The sequence below is a fragment of the Strix aluco genome, chromosome 3, assembly GCF_031877795.1.
Source record: "Strix aluco isolate bStrAlu1 chromosome 3, bStrAlu1.hap1, whole genome shotgun sequence".
Classification (NCBI taxonomy): Eukaryota; Metazoa; Chordata; class Aves; order Strigiformes; family Strigidae; genus Strix; species Strix aluco.
In genome coordinates this window covers 130,588,389-130,610,259 of record NC_133933.1, presented here as the reverse complement: position 1 = coordinate 130,610,259, position 21,871 = coordinate 130,588,389, and the positions used below count along the sequence as shown (strand labels likewise).

The window sequence follows — 21,871 nt, the reverse complement described above, 5'->3', positions numbered from 1 at the left end:
GCCGCCTGCCTAGGCCTGTGCCTAACCCCGACCCGCCCGAGCCTCCCCCGGTGCCCTCCCCTCAGCCGGCAGCTCCCCACCGACCGTTTAACAGCCGAGCGCTGGGCCCGCCTCCCTCAGAGCCACCCCCGCCCCCCCGCCTCAGTTTCCCCTCACGCCCGGCCGCGCTAAAGCTGCCGCAGCCCAGGGGGCGATCCTGGGTACCTCCCCCCTTTTCGCCGCGCCCCCAACCCCCCGCACTCACCAGCTTCATGCTTCACCCGGCTCTATTTACCGGGACAATCCTGCCCCCACCTTCCTGCCCGGCCCCTGGCCTCCCCCCTATTCCATCCCCCAAGGCATTATGGGATTTGCAGTCCCATCGCCCCCCCGCCCAGGATGAAGTCATGGTGGAGCCCGCCCCTGCCTCCCGAGGCATGCCGGGAGCTGTAGTCCGCCCCGAGCTTCGCCCCGCGCGCCGCCGGCGTGCCGCGCGCCCGAGGCATGCCGGGAGTTGTAGTTTACGCGCGGCGGCTCTCCCCGTCACCCTGGGGAGGGGGGAACTACAAGTCCCAGGGTCTCACGGCGGCAGCAGGTGGGAGCTCGGATGTTGATATCAACATGGCGCTTGTCAGACAGACAAAGACAGTCAGTCTGGTGTGATTGAGCCAAAAAAAAAAAAAAAAAAAAAAAAAAAAAAAAAGAAAGAGGGAGCCAGCCAGGAGGAGGGAGCGGCAGGAGGAGAGACAGGCGGGGAGGGGGCCCCTTGTCCTCGGGGGGCTGGGGAGGGGGGGTTCGGCGGCCGAGGGATTTCCTCCCCCCCTATTGTTCTCGTCCCTCTGCGCCCCCGTTAATCTCCCCTCACGCTGGGGTGGGGGGCGGGCGGGGGGACCCCCCCACTCCTGCCGTTACATGGTGAGGTGGAGACGCCGCCAGCACCCAGAGGTGAGTGTTGCTTGTGGGGAGGAGGAGGAGGAGGATGGCGGGGGGTGGGGGGGGTGGGGGGAGGAGGAGGGCGAGAGCGGCGCTTGTGAGGGGAGGGGGCGGGCGGGTGGGTGGGCTGGAGGGAGGGAGGGGGAGCGGGAAGGGGGTCCCCCCTCAGCCGGCACCGCGGCTGCCTGCGGGGGAGTTTCGTCGCGCCGGAGAGCGGGTTTCCTCACAGCGTGGGATGTGCGTGGGGGGGGGGGGAAGCCGGGGCGGGGGGCGGCCGGGGGCGGGCAGGGGCAGCCCCTCAGCCCGGGCGGCCGCTCGCCGGCAGAGTTTGAGCCGCGGCTTTGGGTGGCTCCGCGTCTTCTCGGCGCCCCCGGAGCGGGGAAGGAGGAAGGTGTCCCTGGGAAGCTGCTGCGGGGGTCTGCGGGAGGGCAGGGCAGCCTCTGGGTTTTAAAGAAGAGCCCTCCATCGTTGTTCCTGCCATTTATTTATTCATTCTTATTTTTCAAATCCCTCTCCCGGTTGGGGGGGGGGGGGGGCGGGGAGACGGACTCGTGGTGGCGGAGTCCCCTCAGCCTGGGTGGGTGCTTTTTTTTTTTTTGCCTTTTTTTTTTTTCCTCTGGTGGTGTTGTTTCGGTTTTGTTCGCCGCTGAGTTTGGGGCTGGGCTGGTGCGAGCCTCAGCCTGGCTGCGGAGGGCGGCGGGGGCCCCTGTTCCCTGTCCCCAGGACCCCGGGGGGGGCGCTGCCCCGGCCCGGCCCGGCGGTAGCTTGGCCGGGAAGGCGGAGGAAGGAGGGAGGCTCCGACCCTGCGGGGATGGAGCCCGGTGCGCCTTGAGGGTCGCGCCCGGCATCGAGCCGGGGCTCTGCCGGGGAGCTCTGCCCTGGCTGGGGAGGGGGGGTCCCTGAGAGGCCGCCGTGGGTGTGCGAGGGCTCCCGGGGCTCCTTTCTAGGGGAGCCCCGGTGTTTTGTACCTATGGAGGTGGGGGGAATGGGAGCCACGGGTCCCCCAAACCCTGCTGGCTCCCTGGGCTGGGAGGCTGCGCGACGAGGAGAGCGAGATCTGTTGCAGCTCCCGGGGCTCTGAGAGAGGGTTTTCGGGGAGGGCAAAGGCGTGAAGCCGAATGGTGTCTTGTTGCTGGAGAGTTTAACATAGGAACGGGTTGGGGGAGGAGGAGGACCTGGAGGGAAGTCATTCCCAAAATGTGCGAGGAGAGCTTGGGTGGGGTGTCATCGGCTTGTTTATTTTGTACTTCTTGGGAAGAAATGGGGAGGGGGGTGGTAAATGCTTTTGTATCCGTGCCTGGGATGTTGTGGGGTTTTTTTTGTTTGTTTTTTTTTTTTTTTTTTTCGGAAGAACAGTGTGTTTGACCCCAGGAGCGGCTGGAGGAAGTGGCGTGGAATGCCGCTGAACTGTTTTGCACTGGTTCAGGGTTAAAACAAAACAAGAGACGAGTGTTTTTAGGTGCGGAATACACATGCGAGACAGAGCGAGCCGAGTTCTTCAACCTCAGTTTTGTCTGATGGATTTTTTTTTTTTAGTTGTAAGAGTGTCTCTTGGTATGTTTGCAGAGCACTTCTTCGGAAAGCATTTTTTCCTTTGCGATAGATCTGAAAAAAGCCTTGGTCGTGTGTGCTGTTTTTCACAGCCCCTTCGTGTTAGGGACAAAAAATGCTTTTTTTTGGGGGGTGGGGAGGGAAGAAGGAAGAGGAAATGAAGATTTTAAGCGTGTTTGCTATTTGTCTGTGGAGTCGTGTATATCTCAGTTTGTTCTCCTGCTCAGGTAGCATTAGGAGCAGGGATAAGTGGCTTTTAAGTACAAAATGTGTATGAACAAAAGCTGGGATGATTTAAACTTTGTAGGGAGGAAAGCGTTAAACTGATGGCCAGGGCACGCGTTTGAGAGCACCGTCGGAGCAGATCTGATAGACGCTAGGCTACGTGCCCCTGCCTCAAACTAATGGGCATGGAGCAAAAAGAAACTGGTGGAAAAAAGCCCTATAGTTGGCGTGAATGATACCAGGTAAAATATATCGGATCGGAAAGAGGAATTGTGCTCTGCAGACGATTTGAGGGCTGGCGAAACCCTGAAGTGCCTGCTTGCGTCCCGTGATATGACTAGCTCATTTCTGCAGGGCTCATCAGGTACAGACTCTGCTTCCTTCCTGGGATGGTGCAGCTGGCATTTGATTTCCTCCATGGATGGGAGAGGAGGAGTCCTGTGCAGTTTTTTTCCCCGAGATGATTGCATTTTCTTTGGCCTTACTGTACCCTGCCTCATTAGTAGGAACTGCATCTATATTTATTTACCATTATACCAGGTCCCTTGGGATGTCGGGTGTAGTTTGGAGTAGGTATATATGGATTTATCACTCTTAACATTTTTTTTTTCTCCCATCATGCTAGGACCAAATCCGTCAACGGCAGAGAACAAACTTAATTTATTTCTGTGTTTTGCATCTCCCTTTTTGCCATTTCTCTTCCAAATTGCGAAGAAAACATCTCTGAGATGTGGATGGGGGAGGGAAGTAGGGAAGAAGTAAGAAAGGAATGGAATATGTTATCTGTGCAGGGATGCATTTGTTATCTGCACGTTCTGGGAGCACCGGGCTCTGTGAAAGAGCAGGGTTTGATACTGCATCTGAAAATTGGGGTTTGAAAATGCTCTCTTCCCTTATGTGAGGATTCTTCTCTAGCCCCACGACAGCCCCAACTTTTTCTGTATGGTTGACAGATTGTCTGACGAGCCTGGGCATGAGACTAGGAACAAGGAACTTGTGTTTTACTCAGCGATGTCTGTTCTTCCTCCTGTCGTTCCTTTAGCACCAGTGCAAGCACCAGAACAGGCATCAGCATTTTTACTCCTGTGTCATCCAACTGTTTAGAGCAGGTCTAGACGACATTGTGGTATGCAGACTGCCAGCTGTGTTATAGGAATGTTACCATAGGTGAAACTCCAGGATTTTTAAAGAGTAGTAAGGAAATCTTGAAGAAAATCCTGTGTGGATGAGGCCTGCTTATCTCTCACTGCTCTACTGAGCAGTCTTGAGCAATTCCTTTCTATTTGTTGACCTTTCTAGAAAATGTGCATCTCTCTAGCATTGTGATTCTGGTAATTCCACAGAATTACTAACCAGTGTCAGTGGCAGAAACCTGACTTCTAAGGCAGTTTTTGTGTTGTGGGTCTTACTGGTCTCTTTCAAAAGGATGTTAAAAGTTCATGGCTGTCCAGTGTTTTGAAAATTAAATTATTATGAAGTGTTTATAGTGATAATCCATAAGTTCATGGAAGTGAACTTACATTTTTTCATCGGTATCTGGAGTGGAAAACAGTGAGGTTCTGACATTCACTTTTAAAACTAATTTTATTTTTAATAAAATGAATTTTTAATAAGCATGAATGTCAAGAATTGTTCTATCATTAACTTTTGGGACTGCTTTTTTTGTTGTATGTCAGTGGGGCAGTGGTGAAATTTGGCTCTTTAGGACATGATGTTTGGGTGGGGAATTGGAAGAATTAATGAAACTGGAACATGAGAAAGGAAGAACGCTGTACTGTCCCTTTCATAAAGGGATCTCAGAAGATGTTTGGTTGTGTATGTTAGAAAATAAACCAATTTGCATGAAATGACAGCACATTTTAATCTAAAGCAAGCAACTTGTGCTTTACAGTGATTTCTGGGCACAGCTTTTAGGGACACTACAGAAATACATATTACAGTGTTGGAATCTGTGGCAAATATTTTTCATCTTCTGCAGAGTTTAAGATTTGAAATCAAACACTTGAAGGGATGCTGTCAGTTTAAGAATCCTCCTGCAAAAAAACCCCCATGCCTTCGTTTCTCTTGTCGATAACTTTATGCAGCTTTGACACTTCTTCTAAAGTAACTGAAGTCGATTTTACTTTATACTGATTTGAATGGAGCGGGCATTGGATTCCGCATACACGTCCTCGTGGGATTGGGTTTTAATTATACCTGTGCTGATAATATTATCTTGTGGGTTATCAAAGAAGTGAGACCAATGTCATGATTGTAGCGGGATTTTTAAGAGATAATGAGGAGAATTTGAATATTTTTTGGTCTAACTCATATCCCTGAAGCTGTTTTTATTCATAAGATTAGTAATAAACTGTATTTTAGAATACTAATATTCCTGTATTGACTAAAGCTCCCTTCTGACAGGTATAAAATTAGGATGGCTGGGTACAAAGTATACTAAGCATTCATGTTTGAACACTCAGTCATGCAAACGGATTGCGTGTTAGCTATGAATGCAATTTCCAGTGTTAATGCTAAAGATAAGTGTTTTGACAAATGCTTTTAATTTGGGGAAGAATACAAGCAAGAATAACAGGATATGAAAAGAAAGTGTTATTTTTCATTTTGCAGGTGGCAAACCAAGTTGTAGAGGGTTTAACTTGCCCAGGTTCCTACATGGAGTCTGCGGCAGAACTAGTAATCAGTCTGTGGTCTCAAGGGCTTGTCGGGGCTTTAATCAGAGTTTTTCTTCCTCTCCTCATTAATTGGCTAATTTCCACATTTTGAAAATAATGTCTAGAGATTATTTTTTTTTTTTCCTCCAGTTTCAGACTTTATAGCCTGAAGTTTTTTCATTTTCAGTCAAGCCTTGAAAACACAAGGCTGGAAAGCTTTGTCTGAACAGCACCTCCCTGACATATGATACTATCTTGAAACAGCCTCTGACAAGTGAACCCTCTCATTGAAATCATGTGAGGAATTTTATTACTCAACTCTGAAGATCTTCTGGGGGAAAGGAGGTTGCAAACTATTAACTATGAGGTCTTCATTGCAAGTTGGCACGTAAAATGTTCTTATGTATTGAGGCAGTCATGTGGTCCACAGCAAGAAGTAGAGAGTCGGCTCTGTAGTTGCTGGCCAACTGAAAATTTCATCTTGTAACTGTGAGAAACACGTTTATTTTTGTGTTGTGCCTCCTAAAAAGAGAGATAATTTACTTGAAATCTGGTCTTTCTTTAAACATGGTTATTGCTTTCCTTCCCCTCTCTTTCTACTCAGCTAGGTGCTTATACAGGGTTAGCCTGTGACCATAAAAGCATGTGGAGAAGCTTTTTTTGATGGATAACCTTAAAAAGTATATTGTATTTGGGATGGTTCTTTTCTTTGCTGTTGCAGTTGGGTTTACCAAAAGCTTCCTGCATAATACGCTGCTGAGCAAAGTGCTCGTTTCACAGTTCTGAAACTGCTGCTATCGCAATTACTGCATCGTAAAGCCTAACCTAATCAGAAGTGATCGATTTATGGCCGTAACTTGTGTGGTGTGCTAGTGGAGTACGGCTCTGATGTTTCGATTTGATTCATTATGGCCGAGCCACTGTCCTTCTATGATAAAAAATACTTTGTACTTTCGTTTGTGAATCTTTTAAGTGCTTTACAGAGGTATTTTAGCAGTAGAGAAACTGAGGCATAAGGTCCAAGTCAAGGACACATACCGAATCAGTGGCAATTGAACGCGGCTGGCTCTTCCCCATTTATATTGCACTTCTAGATCTGTGATTTATTAATATATATTAACCGTATAAGGAATTTATTGGCTGGTCATCTAATGTGTTCGATAAGAATACCTAAGTCAATGAGATTTTTTTTTTTTTTTTACAGTGATGGGAGGATTTCCTATGTTCCATTGACTTACGTTTTTTGACACTTGTCATCCTTATTTATTCAGTTGATTTTATTGCTTTTAAATCCATTAGATTTTTTTTCTACCTCTCTGTCAGGCCAAAAGCACTACAGGGTAAACTTTCTCTCAAGACTGTAAGGGATGCCCTTTTCTCTTGCATAGCTTTTCTTCTGCTTCATTTAATAGTAGTTTTTCAGTGTTGGACTTCAGATCTATCTCAGGAATGCACATGCATGTTTGTTATTTGTTTTGATTCAGCACTGTGTTAATGTAGACACCAAAAGGTTGAACAATTACCGGTTTTATGCGCTTTTTTAAGAATTAAAATAAAAATCTGACTGGTTATTCTACTGTCGGTGTGCAGATTTTCCAATCAAAGCTACATGCAGAGTCTGAAGCTAAAGACTACTCTTAAGACTGGAAACTGCTGTAGTGCAGTGCTTCTGACAAAGTGTATTCTGCTTTATCTTTCCTGTGCAGCCAACCAGAAGGTATGGAAGGTCAGTTAACTCTTTCTCCTACAGAATTCCTCTATGAATGTTTACTTTATCATTCCATATTGGTTTCAGTGCAGTTACTAGCCTGAAACTTAGTACGAAGCATGGTCTTTCATCAGGTGGTGTGTACATACACACCAAAATGACTTCTGTAGTATGGCTTGACAAAGACCTAACTTTTCGGTATATGTCCATGATATGTTGGCAAGTCACTATTTGCCCAATGGGTGGAGTGTTGTTTCCAGATCTAGTGAAGAGTTTCTTGCAGCTTGAGGAAACAAATTTTCTTACCTGCTTTGTGCATAAAGGTGGCATTCTTTTGTTCTCCATACATGTAAGATATCTATTTAGGTTGTTTTAAATTGATGTGAACCCTGTTCACTGCTGTGGTGGTAGATGAGATCTTGACATTGGGCTAGGGAAGTCATTTACAAGCCAGGCATACAAAATATATTAATTATGTTTGGCTGTACCCCCAGCTGAATCTCACTTGCCCTGAATTCCTGTCATTTGTTTTCTCCCCACTTTTGAACTTAATATTTAAGAAGCCTTATTTTCTTTTCACTTTCTAAAAAAAAAAAAATTAATTACTGAATTTTAGATTCAACAGTAAAACAACTCCTACTACTGAAACAATACTGTAGGCTACTCTTTCAGTCAGCCTTGTGAACAGCCAGTTTTATTCTTCTGATAAGCCTATGCCCTATCAATTGGGAAGTGTAGCATATAGTCATTTCCTGCATTTTGAGCTGCCCATTTCTTATGAGCTCTGAAGCAAGCACTGAATCTGCTTTTTGTTCTTCCAGTAGTACTGTAATACTAATGGAAGTAGAAAGCATTTAGTTAGTTCATAAAATACAAGCGCTGTTTCTACTTGGATATTTATTCTGACCTTTATTTTGGACAGTTTCTCTGCCCATGATCAGATTCTGTGATTACAATGTCAGCTTTCACTAGAAATCTCTTTGTAATTTAACTGGCAGGGTTTTGGAGTTGGAGCAACTGGGTTTGTGGCAGCTCTGACATGTTAGTAGTGCTCAAACGTGGAAAAGGAAAGCTCTTCCTGGCAATGAGATCGCGCTGGGCTCTCGTTTCTAGGCTCTGTCATAGGTCTTTATTTTATGACCCAGGGCAAACTTCTTGACTTGCCTGTGTTCCAGTGTGTAATATGAAAATAATCCTTTCAGGGCTGTTGAGATGCTTTCACGTTCATAAAGTATTTGAAGATTCTTGGCTGGGTGGTAGTGCATGCTGCTGCTCTTGGTAGTATAAACATGAATGTCATAAGTGTGTTTACACAGAATAAGAACTAGTTAGTTAAGCTAATAGTGATTTTTCATGCCGCAGATGGGAGAGGTAAGTAGCTGATCACAGTTTTCTCAACTGAGTTGTATTATGCACGGTTTCCAGACATCGTAGTTGGTCATTCTCTGACTGTTTGCATTTCATGGGGGCTCCATCTGTTTGATGGAGCGGTGCTGTTTAGTGGTAAGTACAGCAGTCTGAGAAAGAGGGAACTTACTGAACTTGAAACTTACTCCTCCCTCTTTAATTTCCTGGTCCATAGAAGTAGAATGATGTTAACATATTGGAGATTCATAAAATTTAAGGCGAGAACAGACAATTAAATTGCCTCCTCTGATATGTTTTATATGCCTTGTATCACAAGCCTTTAAATTTTAATCATTTACTCTGAAACTGAGACTAGTAACTGATGTTTGGCTAAAAACAGTTTGAAAGCTTTCCAACCTCGAGTGTCCATCACTGGTAATTTCAGACTCATCGCTTCTCTTGGTAGTTTGTGCCATCTCCCTGTTAAAAATAAGTAGCTGATTTCTAATTTGAATTTGTCCAAGTTCTGCCGCTGGTTCTTGTTACGACTTTCCTGACAAGATTAGAGCCCTTTAGTATCCAGTGCTTTCTTGCCATGGAGGTACTTACACTCTGTAATCAAGTTACTCAATTGATAAGGAAACGGAGTTGAGCTTTTAAGTCTCACTCTGAGGCATTTTCTCCAGCACTCAGATCATCCGGTGATTCTTCATGGTCTCCGTTTATTTTTAACATTGTGGAAACCAAAAATGGTGAATGTTCCAGCCTGTATCTGATCCATACTGAACACCAAGGTTTTTTGCTACGCAGCTGTTTAAAAGGTTCACAGTAGCCCTTTTGCATAGGAAAATCCTGTTTGTGAGCCTCACTGCTCACTGAGATTCTTTCTAGTAAAGTCTGCCATTTAGTAGTTACAGTCTGCATTTCTTAGATTATAAATTTGCTTTTATATTCAGATGTGGTTTGCTTTCCTGAGCTAAGTTAAGGTACATACTGAGACTTCTTTCTTTTGCTGTCCTTGCCACATAATAATGTACTGTTCCTATAGTCCTGTTGTCAGTCGCAGATTTTTATCTGCAGTGATAAAAATGTTGAACTGCATCAGACCTTAAATTTAGTGACAAAAAAATTAGCATGATGCAATCCCAGGAAGTGGATTAAGAACTGGCTAACTGACAGCTCTCAGAAAGTACCAGTCGATAACGGAGCAGCCGATGCGGATTTCCACTAGAACCAAAGTACGCTCTGTGCACATACTTTCTTCTGTTCACCTGCATTTGTAATCTCAAAGAACAAAGTCTTTTATCAAGACATTAGCCATTAAAACATGCTGACTGGCACCATTGGTGTCCCTGTTCTCTAATTCTTTACTGGGAAAATATGTTGTGTTTTTTTTCCTCTTGAGTTGCTGGGATTGATATGCAGCTTGACTGCCTTATAGCTCTCGAGGTTTGCTCCATCCCCTGTTTGAGCATTAGCATAATATGAACATCCACTTGGGCTGGGGTTTTGCCTGCATTTTCTAGAGAGTCACTCATTAAAAAAGTAAAAAAACCAAAAAAACCCAACCACCCTACAAGACTGCTGAAAGCCCTCTGCAGTGTGTGTTTTTTAGGCTGATTTAAAATGTTTCCCTGCTAACAGATTTGCTGAAAAACATCTTTTATTACTGGTGCTTAGTGTGACGAGAGCATGTTGCCCCAGTCTAATGAAAACCCTTCACGGTAATCTCAGTGGTTCTCCCTTCCACTAGAAAGTTCCTGGTTTTTAAATTTTATTACTGTTATTTTATTTGCATTTTATATCTTGAATCTTGCACTGGGGTTATTAAGAGGAACATCCCAAGACCTTTTGTTCCTGAATGTCTGCAAGTATAAAATTGCAATGCTTTTGGGGTGGCCGTGGTGCATCCATCTGATGGCAGATTGCATGGCATCATGGAAGTGAAGACCTTTCCAACCTTTACAAGCAGCTACTTCTGAAGATGCTTGTGAATTATCCTTCAGTTGATTTCATGGGCATTATTCTCATAAATATTGGTGTCACACCTCTGTCACACTCAAGTAAATTCCGTTTTATTCATAGCAGTGTGGCTTCTTGCTTTTTGTTAGAAATGCAGCTGCCTTCACTTGCTGGCTGTTCCCTTGAATTTCCCTTTTCCTGTCCCAAACTGATTTAGCTTTTACTCCCTCCACGTCGCAGCTGTAATCAGCAGTGCACAGGAATGTCTCTCTCTGTAGAAGAGGCAGTATTTTTGCCTTGCTTTTTAGAATACTGGATAATATGGGATCTTGAAACCAAACCTTATTTAAATACCACTGTCAGTAAGAAGTGAAGTGTGTTGTGTTTTGGGTTTGATTTTTTTTTTTTTTTTTTTTTTTTCACCCCTCCCCAAGGTAGGTGTTTGAAAGGACTTGTTCCCTGAGAAAGTCCCTGTTTTGAAACCTGCAAATTCCAGGCAGATAAAATGCAAAGAGGTCAGGCAAGTGTCTGAAGTTTGGGATGTCTGCTTCCTTTCTGGCTGTTGAGTGGAAAACCTGCTGTAGCGATAGGCTTTGAGGACAGGTTTGGAAGGGTGAAGGAAGGGAAGAGGACTGAGGCACAGGATCTTAGAGGCTGGGAAAGATACTGTGAAAGAAGGTATGCCATTTCCACTTCTTGCAGTCTGAGGAGTGGGACTGTGGAAGTGTAAGGCAAGTAATAGAGACTCAAAAATGCATGCTGTTCTGTTGGACATAAGTATTTTGTATAATGCAAGCCTCTGAGCTCAGCCAGCGGCATTCCTGCCTCCTAGCTAAATCGGTATCTGATTTTTCTGTTCCTCTGCTGTCTTCTTGCAGGAGTTGTTTATTGACTGAAATTGTTTCCATATGGCTGCAATGTAGAGCTTGATTACATTAAACGTGGCGCTTTCCTGTGGCATTGCAGTGCTATGGAAAGATCATCCTTCTTTTTCTCCTTCCAACCTCCCCTTCCTCCATAAAACCTTGGTTTTGGAACATGTAACTTGTTTGGGTATTAGCTCTCCCCCCCCCCCCCCCCCCCCGGCTTCTAGAATGGGAAAACTGGGATCCAGTTCTCTTTGGCTCTTTGGATCTGATTGCTTAGGTGGGTTAAGTTTTCGTATAAATTGCTGATAAAATGCTTAAGATGAAGATCAGGATGACATGGTTGCAGTTTGAGAGCACTACTGGAGCTGGGGCCCCAGTGTGTTAAGCACTGAACAAGTATGCAGACAAGAGGTAGTCTATACTTCCAGAGAGCTTACTGTCCATCAGGACAGTCCATTTAGATTGTATTTGTTTACACTGATGATCAGTTTAAATGCTGCTCCGAGGTGTTAAAATTCCTGTACTGGGCTTCAGGACACTAAAGGGCCAGATTCACCACTTAATTGGAGCCTGGAAGCTATGTCTAGTTTGTGGAAAGCAGATACATTTAATAGCAAATGGATGCATCTGTATCTTTGATAAGAATAAAAGCTGATTGTTGGCTAAGTTAGCTAATAAAACCAGCAGTGAAGCATCTCCACCCTCTATTTGCAATTTTTTTTCTTTTATAAGCTTAAGTTTATAACCTGGATTCAATATTTGCTGGTTGTTAAAAATGTTTTCTATTTAAATTACATAAATTTTTCTGTTTAAAATACATAAATACCTTTTCCTTAAGCCTAAGCCATCTGATGTAATGCCTACATTGTAATGTATTTAAACAGGACCTAGGCAATGTGGTTTTACTGCCAGTATCTCAAATAAAGTCAAACCAGTGAAGTGATGGTAGTCACTCTTGGCTGAGCACATGGAACCAGAATCTGATGAAGTAGTAAAGCAGTTTTTGACAGAAGTAGCCTCTCCTGCATGTGCATAGAGAATAGTTTCTTCATTTCTGTATATTCAGATAGTTCATATCACATACTATTTAATTCAAAACTGAGAAACCATTTGGGAGCTGTAAATACAGAAATGCTTGTTTTCCTCGCCTAACATAAGGTAGAAAAAAAGAACAATGAGGAAAGAGGTTCACTAATACTGAAATATTTCACTGGAAGACACAGCAAGGTTCAATTCACTTAATAAAGATAATTAATTTGTTTTCACTAAAGCATTTTAAAATGCAAACCATGTTTCCGTAACCTTTGGATCTTAGGGATAATATTTTTCCATAACCTGCGTCCAGCACATGATGTATCATTCAAGATTAATAAAATTGTCATACATAAAAGCTGGCATTTTAAAATTGTTTTATAAACACTCTGGCTAATAACCCGGGGTAGAAACTGAAGTGCAGGTATGCTCTTCCAGGCGTTTGCCTTGCTAGGGTGTGGAGCTCCCTCCAGTCTTTTATTTAAATCAATACAAAATGAAAGCCTCAAGGGCACAAACTAAACTTTCCTAACCACAGGGTATCTGGTGACTTGCTGGGTGGTGTAGGGCACTCTGAGATGTTAAAAGTCTATGAGCCAGGTTTATTTAAATGTCCCTCATAATTTAGAGGTGTTTGACTAGTGAGCTGGCAGGTAAACAGAAGACAGTGACCACGAAGCTGTCGTGGCCATCTCTTCTGCTTGTCTTTTTCCTTGAGGGACTTGCGGCTGCCCAGTGCTTGTAGTAAAGCTGTAGGCACCTTGTTCCAGTTGTGCCACTACAAGTCTTAAAACTGTGGTATGATGGAGCAGCCTCCCTTTGGCCCACACCAAGGCACCTTACTTCAACAGGAGGGTGGAGGGTGGATTTAAAACCTTTCATTCCCCTTTGCATTTCTACTTTAGATGTCTCCCTGTCCAGCATGCTGGGTTTTGGGGATCCCTTGGTAGATGACTTGTATACGTTCTGAAGAGAACTTTTTATGAAAGGCTTTGGATCCTACAGCTGTGGTAGGATGCCTACAGGTCCTGATTTATCATGAAGACCCTTCTACTCCTTATTTTGCAAAATGCTGTGGGAGAGATAGGCTGAAGAAGCCTTAGTTTTCTTCTGTCCCTCGCAAAATGCACTACCTATGTGGGAGCAGAAGCAAGGATTAGAGTGCATTTAGTTTTCAGTGTTGAAATCTTTGCAGAAAGGGAGAAGGAAAGATAAATTGTGACTGCTGCAGACCTTGTCTGTTCTACTTGCACATCAGCTGCTGTTGCTTAGCCAGTGGATAATCAGCTAAAACAAAACCAAAACTTCACCCCTTTAAACCCCTCCTTTACAATAATGAAGTTTAGTTAGTTTGCTGTTACTTTTCAGTGGTTTCCAGAACTGTTGAAACAGCATAAGTTGATGAAGACTCTCTTGTGTATTTATGTGAGCTCAGATATTTGAATATGGAATACAAGTAGTACTGAATATTTGTAATTTCCATTAAATTTCAATGCCTTTAAGGGATGAGTCCTTAAAACAAGATATAACTAACATTAGAGGCAGTGGGAGTGCTGTTGGCTTTCACAAGAACTGAACTGAAACTACATTGAGGATATTTTCTTTTTTTAATTAAGATCACTGAGTTCTAGGTCCTTTCATACTTAAGACTAATTAATGCTCCATTGTTTTTGCTTTTGACAGACTTTTACTGTCAACCTTCCAAAGAAGACATTGGCCCTTCCTCCAATTATTTGATGAAACAATTTACTATGGGCAGCCATCCCCCTGCCCTTCATGGTAGAAATCTGCTCTGGTGTCCTCCTGGGTGCTGCTTCCCAACTCTGCTTTATGTTTTCTGTCTCGTACAGATAAAAACCTGCAGAGTGTTGGGATCAAAACATTTTTATTCTCCTTCCCACTCTTGAAAAAGTCCATAGCGCTGGCCTTCTAGTTAACAGCATGTGTTAACTGTCCCACAAATAACTGAATAAAGAGGATGATCCTAGTTTTTTACTAATGAGAATTGCTCTTTAGAAGAGACTGCAGGCTCAGGGCCATAGTGCCATTGCAGTATTATCAGTACGTTTGGCTGCAAATGGGATTTCTTTTTTCTTAAATATTAAAGGGAGGGGTTATGACTTCTGAAGTATAATTGTGTAGAGACATTACTTGGGCAGACCTCCTAAACTCTCCTGCATTAATTTGGATGTGCTGGGTATGAGCTCTGTGTGCTTACAGCCACAAAGGAGAGTTGTGGACTGTGACTGGTGTTCCCAGAAACCAGAGAAATTGCAAATAATGTGTCTGCTTGCTGCTGCATCTTGAGTCTCTTTTCCCTGTTTTTCCTGCTCCTGTTGATGGTGTTTCTTTTGTACTCATTCCTATGCCATTTGCCGTCATAGTTCCCAATTATAAACTGTGCTTAAAACCCATTTTAACTAACTTTTCAGCTCTGGCCTTAGTCAGCTACCTAGCAAAAGTGATTTAACAATGTTCTGCCAGGTTTCTGAAACCACCATGCCAAAAAGCATGGGCATCCCTAACCTCGCGGCTCTGAGACATTTATCTTCGTAGGAAGACGTGTCTTTGTAGTCCAGCCATTACCCCAGCACCAACCTAAATCCAGGTGGATCATCGTGTGCCTGTACATTTATTTTTAGAGCAAGTTGCACAGGAAAATTGCATATGCAGGGAGGTTAGACCTGAGAAGCTCAAGAGGTGCTATCCAGCCTCCACAGTTCTGTGGTATGTGCAGATGGAGAAATTAAACTAATAGTTTTCATATGGATACATCCTTGTGCTTTTTATCCTGTCCCCCATTCTTTCTCCTTATTTTTGAAAGGTGGACCTTTTAAAGCCTTTTAGAATAGTTCTTAAAGACATACTACTACTCTCACTGGCTTTAACACCATGGCTGGGAAAAGGGAGGGTTAGAAGCCAGTTGTTTAATTGCTGTTTTACATGGTAGGCTTTGAAATCGTGAATTCAGTGAGGTTCCTGCTTTGCTGCGCTTTTTCTACAGAGCAGCAGTGGTGCACACACACACAGTACTTCTAAAAATAAGGGTGTATGTCGTGAAAGTATTGCTTGAAGCTAGGCTCTGATCTGCAGTAACAGCAGAGCTACGCTAATTTGTAGCTCTGAATATTGGCAGCTATAAAATAAGATTTACTTAAGAGTTGCAATACACGATACGAGGCTAAGCTCAGTTAAAATCAGGTTTAATAAATGAATGGCTGTAGTGGTCAGCTCAGAAGTTTGCCTTACCTGTGGCACAGGTCTAGATAATCAGCAGTCGTGGATGCTGAGGAAAGCCTGTAAGAATATTTGATACCTCAGCAGCACATACTTGCAAATATCCTCACTGTGTGCTTCAGGCATTCGGTATATCTTTTGTATTCCATCTTTTCCACTCAAAGAGAAGTCTAGGCATGTTAAATCCTTAATGGCCCATTTGTCTAGACAAACTGCCATCCTGAGCTGTGTCCGTTGCAGTGTTTTCCACCTGATAATGTCACATACCTGGAGGCTAGGTAGCCTTTGTGAAGTGAGGTGCTTTTTTTAGTTCGGTTCCTAGTGAGCAAATGTCCTTAATTTATAAATTGTCACATTTTTTTTTTGGCTGGTTTTATTCCTTTTTTTTTTTTTTTTTTTTTTGTTGGCATCTCCATTCAGTTCTGTCCTATGCCACTTAAGGCATGAACATAGTCTTTTAAATTCTTTTAGATGTGTTAGATAGTAAACAATTATTGCTGCCCCACAAAGGTAACTCACCGATCTGTTGACAGGGCTGCGTGATTAATAACTCTCTCATTTGGTTCAGATGAAATTGGGATAATGGACCTGTACATAACTTCTTGCTTGGTCTAGCCAACGCTCTGAGTGATATGTGGAGTGCTCACACAAAGTAGGTGCCAGCAGGACTCTGCAGGGGCTAACTCCTGGCAGGGAGGTGACGGCCAGAGAGGCAGGACTTGCACAGCTTAGCTTTCTGCTGACATACCTGCATCCAGAAAATACATCTGTCTGTGTCCAGAGTAGCATGAACATCGCAGAATGAGGGCAAAGAATGATTTCTCTCCATTCTAGGTCATCTACAAACATCTATAGGACTATCAAGTTACTGTTTAACTCCAGCTCTGTGTACTCTTCATACGTAAGGACTAAGCCTGCTGTCATTTAGAAAATGAAGGTGTTTTTCTGACTTGTCAGTACCTTTTTGGTGTGGTATGATTGCTATTTGGCTGTCATTTCTCTTAACTTGTAAAGCTGTCTCCAGTGTATGCAGTTTTATATCCCATTAGCTCGCTCTTTCTCATGCTCATCATATTGCACTGCAATCATCTGTCCTCTTTTCTGCCCCCTAATACTACTGGATCTCTCTTTTAATACTGTGTTTTCTGAAAACCTTCTTCCTATAAAATGCCACTGTGCGAGACTTTTTTTGGCTACAGTGATCTTTAAGTCTTGAACGGGAAATTCACATTTTAATTTTTTTTTTTTTTTTGTATTTGATAGCCTCAGCTTTTTGGAGCCTGACTGCCTCCTAGTTTACCTAAAACATTATTTTTTTAATAGGATATGTTGGAACATACTGTTTCAAATGCTGTACAACAGTGCTAGTTCTTTAATTGAGGGGGGGGAAAGGAGCTGGAAACAACACTGCAAATGAAGTTCCTGTGAGTTGCATCACTGAAAGCACAAGGGTTAATATTTTTCTCCAGATGTTAATCTGTTTCCTGCTTTTATTTTAATGTATGGTTATAGCAAGATTTTGGTTTCTTTGTCCCTTTGCTCTTGAACTAGAAACTGTAATCTATTTGTGGTGCATAGTAGAAAAGTATTTTTTTTAGTCTTCTGGTTTAACAGTTTCTCTGTAGAGGAGGAAAAAACAGATAGAGACATCCTTCCAGTGAAATACAAAATGAGAGGACTGCAATATCTGAACTTAGCATTGTCTCCCCTAGTAGGAACAAAGATGTCAAAATAGATTGAATGGTCCCTTACTCCCTCTGTTTTGGAGAAAACAAGGGAAAGCGGTATGCTGAAGAGAATAATCTGCAAATAAATGGCTGTGAATGACATTTGCATTTCTCCTTGCACGAAGTTGGTAACAGTTCTAATAGGAATGGATTGGAAATGGGTTTCCTTAACGTGAAATGAGTAGCATGCTTAAATTTCATTGCTGCTGATGATTTCTATCCAAAGATTTCGGTTTTACAGCTGTTATTAAAAATTTATGGGGCAACTTGAGATCAAAGCAAATACATATTCTCTTTATTATGTAAACTTGAATTTTGTGCAACATATGCATTGCATCTATACACTTTATGCAGGAATTCTTGTTCTAGCAAAGTCAGACAGCCTTCAGATTGTGCAGTTAGACCTGAGATGTGGAAAAATGGTTATATCCCAGTGATTAATGGTAGTCTGATTCTTTGTCTTCTTTCCTTATCTCCCAAGTAACTAATGAAAAGGAAGAACTCTCCTGAGGTGCTGTACTTACATGTCTCCTACTTGAAATCTTCAGTACTGTGCTTCATACTGAGGTTTTGTCACACTTTTTTTTTTTTTTTTTTTTGTGTTCCACATAACCTACGTTTCCCACTGGTGTGCTGAAGGACTACCTTGGACTAGCTCTCACTTCTTAAGGCCTAGACCTGGAAACATTTTCTATAGATACCTAACCTTACGTGACGGATCATAGTCTCACAATTAGGGCTTTAGACTACAAGGGGTTTCCAGGAAGGGGGTGACCCACCTCTCGTGTGTGTGTTTGTCACTGAGAAAAAGGCAGCCCTTGCTCCAGGTACCGGACTCCTCATAAATGCCATCTGTTCATTCATATTTCTTCTCTGAATATCTTTTCGTCTGCCATTCCCACCTTGCTGCATATGAAAGTAAACTGTCAATATTGGCACCTTTTATAAAATTTTTAGGGTGGTTTTTTAGTGTGTCAGCTTTGAGAGTCTACATGTTATCTAACAATCTCAAATTTCACCAGGACCCAAGATCTCATTTTTGCAGTGAAAAGCTTGCAGACATGAACCCTGATGGTTCCAGTTTGAGAAGACAACTGAAAAACCCATAATTGCGTGGTTTCTGAAGGCTGCAGTTGCTTATATTGAGGCATCGCTTTGAGATTCATACGTGCCAGTTCTTTGGTTTGTATTCCACTTCTGACCTGTCCTGTGTCTCCAGCTAGTTGGTGGTTTCTGACCTCTCACATGAGCTGTTGCTTCTGTACTTGACGGGGATTTGTGCATGCAGTCCTGGGTGTAACTTTGCTTTTGGTCTGCTGTTACTTTAAAGCGCTGATAAAAAGACTGGTAAAATGGGGGAGGGAAGGCAAAAATCTGAAAAGCTGCTAGATTTTAAAGATTAATCAGCCTGGTTTAAATAGCAAGCAAACCTACAAGCATTCTTTTCTACACAGCGTGTTTTCTTCCATTCTGCTCTTGCCCTGTTCTTTCTCCAGGGGAAGATTTCAAGCTCCATAAGACTGTGTTCTTATATTAGTGTCAGGACACAGGCTGAGATTATTTGTGTGAATATGTAGAAACAGTTACATTACCTGGGGTTACTTTCAGGCTTTCTCGCTTGGTGGAATTACAGCCTCATATTTCACGATTGCTTATCTGTTACTGTTTATACATATCTTTATTTACAAACTCATACCAGGGAACTCTTGTGTGTGAGCTTCCATCCTAAGCAAAAGAGAAGTCAGTGTAAATGATCGGGACTTACTAGCCTGTGTAGATGATAAAACCCATCCTATTTATAAATACTATAAAGAATCAAACAGTAGTATTCTCACAAGAGGGGTACAGTCAGATCTAGGGTTGCTATAGTTAATATTTAGTTGGTTAGTGGGTTTTTTGTTTTTTTTTTTTTTTTTCATTTGAAGAGTATGTACCCCCGTGCCTTTAAATGACTTTCTGCACCCTTATAACACATAAAGAATTGTTTCAGTTTTGCTGCAAGGAGAGAAGTGATATGAGTAACCTGAAAGATGGAGGCACTTCCTAAAGCAGACCAAGCCCTGATGCAGTTTGTTTGTAGACCTGTTTTCTACTGGCAGCCACTTACCCTCTCTCTTCTCTGCTGGGGGTTTTCACCTCCTCTGCTGTGCAGGTTTGACTGCTTGCATAAGTAGGCTTAAAGAAGGGTTGTAAAACTATGATGGGAGCAGGGGGAGCAAGGGAAATGGATAGAAATTATAATTCTTTCACATTTTCTCCTCTTTTCCAAATTGATTACCGGTTGTGCTTACAAAGCACCATCTACAACACAGATCAAAAACTGAGGATGTCTTGTTTAAATCGGTATCAAACAGCAAGTTTCCATATTGGTGTTACTGACTTGCTCACTCTTGGTGGTCCATAAGGTATTAGAAGGGGGGCCCTGGAATAACTGCAGCAAAATTAAATGTTTTGTACTACTTATGGGCATGTTCTCCAGTGCTGTCGGTGCCTGCTGGCATTGTCTGAGAAGTATAAGCTGAAGGGATGCAGTTTTTAATTAAGAATAAATAAGAATATTTTTAATTAAGAAAATGTTTTACCGAAAAGGTTAGTGGTTTTATGACTCTACCACTTCCATGTATCTTAGTGTTAGTGGGGTACAGGGTGGCCCATGGAGTTGTTTCAGAAAAGTTGGGACTTTTTTAAGGTTAAGAAATGTGATGGTCTTAGCCTTCAGCAAAGTGCAGCAGTGTTGTATAGTGTGCAGGATGCACAGCACATCCTAGGTGGTTAACAGACCTCTTTGCGTGCATCCTACGGCATTGGACTGTCTGTGAAGGTGCCACCATCTAGGGTTGTAGTGAGAATTAATAGTTTTCGGTGTGTTCTGGTGATGGGGAAAAAAAAAATATATGCGACTTATAACTGAAAATGTGTATTTGTTTATTGAATAGCATTTGATACAAGATCAGAATTTTCATTTATGGGGACACTAGCAGCTTTTTTTATCTTGCCCCATCAAAAGTGGAGAGAGAGGGGCAAAAGGGCAGGTGTGGATCAAGGGAAGCAGGTAGACATTGATCTGAGCAGATGGAAGCTGGACAGTGATGCAAGTGAGGATACTGGGGGGACTGGATGTGGTCCTTTGGAGTTGTAGGAGGGGGGGCCCAGGGCAATAGTGCTCCACCAGCCAGAAACTGTGGCAGAGTGAAACAGCAGAGGTGATAAGCAGTGGATGGAGAGGTTGCATGGTGGTTGGGGGTTTATTAGGAAGGATTTTGCTCCTGAGAGAGGCTTAACTCCTGCTCCATCAGGGAGTGGTTATCAGATCACCTGGCAAACAAGAGAAAATAAGGAAAAACCAGAAACTGTGTTTTCTAGCACCCCCTGTCCTGTTGCTTCCCTAGTCATGATTTTTTGGGGACAATTTTTTTCTTTTTGCTGAATAGTGAACTTGCAGATCCAGGCAGTTAAGGGAAGATCAGAGTGTTGCTCTTACTTGAAACTTCTTGGAAAGGAAACAGTCTTAAAGGCAACAATAAATGCTCTGGTATAATGCAGACTAAACCATACTTAAAACAAGTCTATATCCATCACTCTGATACACTGAAATCCCAATCTGTGATTTGATGTCAGGATGATGAATTATGACCTTTTTCATTATTTATTTTAAGGTTTAGTTGCAGACTTTATAAAAACATAAAGTGTGTCTGGCTCTGGTTGTAAGGTTTATTGAATGGCTGGGAGAAGCTTTTAGATTTGGAGCACAAGTGGTGGTTTGTTTTCATATAATTATATACACGCGACTGCATTTGTATGTACATGCGATTTATGTTTGTTTATTTATGTAATTTACAGTGGGTAAAATTACAACCAGGTATAAATCACATTTAGTTACATGCACGGTAGTGGGTAGAGGTCAATTCATGGGTGTCGCCTTGCTGTGTTTAGCAGAGTTCCTACACGTGGAGAGACAAGTTTAAGCTGCTGGGGAACCAATTTAAGATGAAACAGTGTAAGGCGCTCACAGTGACACTCAGGTTGTGCAGATTTATTTAAATTGCTCTGAGGTCTGGTTTAATCCTTCCAATTTGCGTAGACAAGGCCATTGGAGAACATTCCTGAAAATAGCATGCACGTGCCTGGCTTCACATAGCAAACACTACCCTGCTGCAGGGCTCCTGGTGGGACCAGTGGGATGACTTCGTTCAGACCCCGTTGACTGCACTGTGTCCCAGCAAACACAGCCCTTCAACGCTGCCGTGTTTGCCTGGGTAAGATGGTAGAATCTGCTGCTTCGTATTTAATCAGGTATGGATGGAAGGGTTGCACGTTACTAGTCTGAGTTTTAAAAAACTAGTTTGAGTTTTAAAATAAAACTCAAACAGCTCTTTGGCCAAACAGCTCAAGCTGTCCATCTGCTTTCTGTTTGCCAGTGTTTGCTGGATAGCTTTGGCACTCAAGGTGTTCACTGGCTTGTGATCATGTTGACAGCTTACATCGGTGTCTTGAGTAGATCTGATATGAAATATCATCAATTGTCTTATTCCTCATTTGGACTAAAACCTTCTCTACTTCTTGACAGTGACTAAATCTTTCTCTAAAAGTTGCTTTTCCTGCTTCCTAGCATGGGAGTGACCAACTTTGTGTGCTCAAAGTACAGTT

At 42.8% G+C, this 21,871-nt stretch overlaps 2 protein-coding genes across 15 annotated transcripts in view; one reads left to right on the top strand and one right to left on the bottom strand.

Moving 5' to 3' along the window:
• Nucleotides 1-332, bottom strand: part of INTS9 (integrator complex subunit 9) — a 74,562-nt gene extending 74,230 nt beyond the window's left edge. For all 4 annotated transcript variants that reach the window (XM_074820305.1, XM_074820304.1, XM_074820306.1 and 1 more), the window contains exon 1: nt 245-332. Coding sequence is in view for 3 of the 4 variants with exons in the window: in XM_074820304.1 (XP_074676405.1) it covers nt 245-253 (9 nt within the window). In the remaining variant the exon portion in view is untranslated. The remainder of the gene's footprint in view (nt 1-244) is intronic.
• A 264-nt stretch (nt 333-596) lies between these two features.
• The window catches only part of HMBOX1 (homeobox containing 1), a 124,891-nt gene continuing 103,616 nt past the window's right edge, over nt 597-21,871 (top strand). For 9 of the 11 annotated variants that reach the window (XM_074820303.1, XM_074820294.1, XM_074820302.1 and 6 more), the window contains exon 1: nt 613-924. The gene's annotated coding sequence lies outside the window, so the exon portion shown is untranslated. Of the gene's footprint in view, nt 925-21,871 lie in introns of all 11 variants that reach the window. The other 2 variants (XM_074820299.1, XM_074820298.1) reach the window with 1 other exon arrangement.